The sequence below is a fragment of the Opisthorchis viverrini genome (assembly GCF_000715545.1).
Source record: "Opisthorchis viverrini unplaced genomic scaffold opera_v5_141, whole genome shotgun sequence".
In the NCBI taxonomy this organism is placed as follows: Eukaryota; Metazoa; Platyhelminthes; class Trematoda; order Opisthorchiida; family Opisthorchiidae; genus Opisthorchis; species Opisthorchis viverrini.
In genome coordinates this window covers 789,529-794,821 of record NW_008751798.1, presented here as the reverse complement: position 1 = coordinate 794,821, position 5,293 = coordinate 789,529, and the positions used below count along the sequence as shown (strand labels likewise).

The 5,293-nt window shown below is 44.4% G+C and overlaps 1 protein-coding gene across 1 annotated transcript in view; it reads left to right on the top strand.

Moving 5' to 3' along the window:
• The window catches only part of T265_06678 (hypothetical protein), a gene marked incomplete at both ends in the record, with an annotated part of 20,296 nt that extends 19,112 nt beyond the window's left edge, over positions 1-1,184 (top strand). Inside the window, one exon of the mRNA XM_009172003.1 lies at positions 281-1,184. Within this exon, the coding sequence (XP_009170267.1) occupies positions 281-616 (336 nt within the window). The remainder of the gene's footprint in view (positions 1-280) is intronic.
• Between the last annotated feature and the right edge of the window lie 4,109 nt (positions 1,185-5,293).

Here is a 5,293-nt window from a genome sequence, read left to right as displayed (position 1 = left end):
GTCCTCTCCGTTGCTCAGAGGATTCTTAGATGCCTCCTTCACTCACCTTTGCTTCACATTATACCGGTTTGGTGTTTTACTACTATATATATATATATATATATGAATTTTGATGCAAACTTAGGTTCAGTTTGTGGTAACGGCTTCTCTTCTCTCTCGTCCCCAACAGGCCATGTTTTTACAACTGTTCACAGCTATTGGAGCAGCCTTGGGATCATTCTTGAGCCTTTGCCGGCGTTAGTTTGTGGTAACGGATGTTCTTCTCTCTCGTCCCCAACAGGCCATGTTTTTACAACTGTTCACAGCTATTGGAGCAGCCTTGGGATCATTCTTGAGCCTTGCAGCTGCCGGCGTTGGCATGGATCAGGTGGGCGTAAAGTTTGATGTACCGCTTCTTACGGAAGACTTGATCACCACTTACTTACTACCATTCACTGCTGGAGGATTCATCTATATCGCCATGACCTCGGTACTTCCAGACCTGCTGAGCCCCGATGAGATTGCGTCAAAACGATCAAGCGGGTTTCTTGCTCGGATGACCCAGAGCATAATTGAAGTGTTTGCCGTGGTCGGTGGCATAGCTATGATGGCAGGTCTCGGTGCAATGGAACAATGAGTCAACAATTCATGTTCCTTCTCTCCCATTTTTGCATGTGAACTAAATTCTTGAGTTGTTTTCTTTGTAACACTGCTCCTGGTCCTTTTTTTCAAATCCGTTGTTTACCACGGTAGACGTACTGTGAATCGCTGCTATTCAAATCGTAGGTTTTGTGTGCATTTTTTTTCTGTCATGATATTTTTGTAGTGTTCATACTACATCTTGAATCGCGCCTGTTCTCTCTGTAATCTGCACATTAGACATCTGTCTCGTCGAGTTGTTCTTGTACGGGTTGTACGGGCCTTGTTATCAAATTAGGTTATTTTTTCGTGAAATAAACTACTTACAAGGTTGCTGAAAACGATTCGACAGCCCACGACCGGTTTCGCCCTTCTTGGGGATTATCAGGTAGGCGCAGTCCCCGGGTTCCATTAACCTTATGTTCTACTTGAACCCAAATTGAACTAGCGAATATACACTCATTTGCAAACTAATTTGGTTTTGCGGGAGACTCACCCGAAACCCAGTTGAATCTCTCGTTTGTGATGTTCTCAGGCAACTGAATGTGCTGCCGAAACCGGTCGTGGGCTGTCGACGGATTTTCAGCAACCTTATGAGTACCACATTCCAAATTGGACTGTTTTCGAGAAATACACTCATTTGCAAATCAATTTGGTTTTCACGAGAGACTCAACTAAATCGATCGTTTATGTTGTGCTACAACTGAATGTGCTGCACACGGGCTGCCTCATGTTTCATTTGGTACGATACTCGATACTTGGCGAAATACACTCAGTTGCAAACCAATTTGGTTTTGTTGGATACTCGCCTGAAACCCAGCTGAATCTCTCGCTTGAAAACCTCATCATTTATAGTCAAATGAAACATCTATGGGACGTTTCTTCGGAATACTAATATGCGTTGTAAAAATGAACCTACCAAATGCGAATGTTTCAAGCTAGCGAACCTGCTTGATAGAACTAAATGATTTTGCCTGCGAGAGTTCAGCGTCTTTCGAGAGCGGTGCCTCAGAGAAACAACCGGTCCGTTCACCCAGCACTTGAGGTCATTGTAGCCAACGCAAGATCCCAGCAACAAAATAGGTCGTTGGCAGGAAGTGTCTCACACAGTCTATTACATTTAACAGTTCCATCGAATAAGCAGATTAAATCCACTCTCTGCAACTCGGACTGCATGGCGAGACATTCAGTGCAAAAGGTTAATCTCAGTTCGCCTCCATTCTTTCGCGCACCGCTTAATTACACACCTGCTACATAGTTTGAACGTGAACAGTGTCCAAACTATGACAATCACTACGGGTTTCTTGATAGTAGACCAGAAGCATTCTACGCTCCAACTGGGGCTCCCTAACACACGTTTTATATGAACCGTGGCATGAAGTTCATGAGGGTAAGGCAGCCATGACGTTTGATTTCTTCTACAATATCTTTTCACACTCACCATCAAAAAGTTTTCGCTTATTCGAGTCATCCATTGTTCCTCGCCATTTTTGAGGTAGTAGGCCTAACTGACTTATATGCTCTCCAAAAGTAATTCTCTATTTATTGGTCTAAGTGACCAATACCATAATCACTGATTATTCTTGGTCCCGTTACAGCCTGAGTTACTTTGTCCTTGGACGTGTTGAAGTAGCTTACGATTCAAGTGCTGGTTTTGGGTAGTTATTTGTGGGACTTTTAGAACTCATATGAATCTCGTCTGTACACTCGTCCTATCCTGTGGTAGTTATTTTTTAGTCCGAACCAAACAAGAAGCACAGGACTCCGGTTTTGTTCCCATAGGAGCTCATCAGGAGTGCGTTCCGTTGGCCATGCCCGGGATTTGAACCCTGGATATCTGATATGCAGGCTGTGCGTCTGGATTTTATGTGATGGAACTTGACCATGAGGTAAAGTAACGCACCGTGACTCAGTATTTACTATTACGCATTACTGTTTACGTCCCCTTCTCCTCCTAGTACGACCACTCTCGGAGAACTTTACGGAGGACGTTCCCTCAGTGTAGCGATTTGAGACAGTGAGGGGTATGGGTTACCCAACATCCATCATATACCGAACAATGGGAAAAAATCAAATGCGTGTGGTAAGACCCAAGTTATGGTTTACAGCATCAGCAGGGCGAATAGCAACACAATAGTTGTAGGGAACACAAAATGCTAAAGCGTGTATGGTCTCATAATTTAGCTGTTCGCTCGTAGGTAAGGTCGATTTTAGCTTGGTCTACCAAGATCGGGGGTTGTCAACTTCAACGGAGATTGATTATCTGTCACGTGTCACTTAATGGAATATTGCTGGGGATAAAATTGGATGTAGGCAAGCAGGTTGAATGAGGAAGGATGCCGCAAGCGTGCGGTACGGTTAGGCGACTGGATCAAGTTCACAAACAAAGGGAAAGGTGAGAAGGAAATTGTCACCGAAGCAGCATGGTGTAAGACTGAAGTTTCGATTTTGCCAGATTATGCTACATACGAACTAGGTGCGAACCGTGGTTGTACTAGCTCGTTGTAGTCTATGCTTGGTTTCCACTAGATGTTTTGTCTTGGCCGATTGAACAGCATCCTCGCGGAACTTGTTCGGAAGTCCGACTGAACAGGTGCTTCATCATCCGAGCGGCGTATCTGGATGCACAGATGCGTGTTAAACTGTAAACAACGTTGGCTTTGGCCAACGCTAGCGTAAGACCTTGGATTTCTACGTATGGGGTACGAGTTGTCTCCACCATGAATGTCCATTTGGAAGCACAATACGTTTGGGCAAATACAACCTTCAGTTTACCTTTGATTACGGAGCAGACGCTATTATTTTCAAATAATCATAATTATTCGAGAAATACACTTATTTGCAAATCAATTTGGTTTTCATGTGAGACTCAATTGAATCTCTCGTTTATGATATTCTACAGCTGAATGTGCTGCAAACAGGCCGCCTCATGATTCAGTTGGAACGATATTCATAAACGAGAGATTCAGTTGAGTCTCTCGTGAAAACCAAATTGATTTGCAAATGAGTGTATTTCTCGAAAACAGTGCAATTTGGGTTCAAGTAGAACATAAGGTTAATGGAACCCGGGGACTGCGCCTACCTGATAATCCCCAAGAAGGGCGAAACCGGTCGTGGGCTGTCGAATCGTTTTCAGCAACCATGTGAGTAGTTTCCTTTATGAAAATAATAACTATTGTTTAGTATTATTACTTTTCAAAGGCGAAGGAATGGAATTCACGACAAAAAAACGGGAGACGTGGCGTACTTCTCTACAGGTCAAGCAACATTTCATTTTGTCCAGATCTCGCCGCGCTTTCTGAGTAAACTATGTTAGATGCGTCCTGTGGAATAGATTTCTAACTAAACTCCTTTGTGTCAAGTCGGAACGAAGGCTTCAAAGTAAATCCGATGGTCTAATCGCATTGATCTATTGGAAACACATCGAAACCGAAATGCTATCCTGCGTCTCTAGTACGACGCCCGAAGAACGGTATTCAATGGTATTCTGTTTCGGATGTAAACATCAGGTTCCAATAACGAAAGCTGTCCAGTTCGTTAGTGATCCCTGTGGCACTCATGGTTTATACTTGAATCTACCAAACCTGAGGAGCTTTCCGTATCTGCGCACTACCTCTACAAATCCGGTTCAATGGTCGGTACAATAGGCGGATTGACGGCTTTCCGGTGGGACGCCTACTGTTCTGGCAAATCTTCATGGCTCACCTAGATTTATCCGGGGCAGCGGCAATTCAAAATAAGGTAATCTCCGAGAGATACGTTGGTGATCTCTGCAATATGTTTCAGCTGCGCCATTACGAACAATTCACAAAAAGCCATGCCATTCAAGAACCTGAGTTTTACGTCTGAAATGGGAAAGAATCATCAGGCAGCTTTTTGGACGTGTTACTACAAAGACCAAGTGACGGTACGGTTTTGAGAATCGTTTGAATAAAATGTAATGAGATCGACAGGTGAACGTGCTGTAACCGTCGACTTGTACATACCTGATGGTAGAACGGGCATTCATACCAGTTGCCTGGTTTTATCGGGATTTCATTGTCACTCATCAGTTCCTTCAAGTTCCAGCACAGTGCCGCACCTTCAGTATCACACCGTTCGCCGAGAGCCGTCAATTAACACAACCTCAATGAAATGGTAACGGCCAACCCGACGGTACTCCATTGGCCCTGCCACTAGCGACATCCTCATCCTTAGGAGTGCAATACCGGGCAGTTACTCATTGACTGAGGAGACAAACTTACCGCGGTGATTATCCCTAGCTGATGAGTACGCTGGTGACCTACAATACCGATCCTATCACGGTGCGAACGAAACCGCTAGTCTGACATAATGTTGACGTCGGTTTTCTCGCGTTGTGTAAAACTGAAGCCAACTTCCCTTAACTCTCTATGATCTGCCAGCTGAATCTCACTGAATGCAACGGGGACTGTCCTGTAGTGTTTGAGTTATTCAGCCACAAGAGCAGTTCGTCTTTCAGATCTGTCTTCCCCTTCATTAATCCGAGGAGTTCCCAGGTTCCATGTCATGGAGGACGTGCTAGCCTTTTTTAAGAAACTAAGATGGTTCACATCATGCGTGGAGATGTAGAGCTTTCCGACAACTTAGCCTATAGGTAGGGGCTACCTACTCCTTAGCCTCTAACTTTACGGTCTGAATCAGGACAACTGGGGGA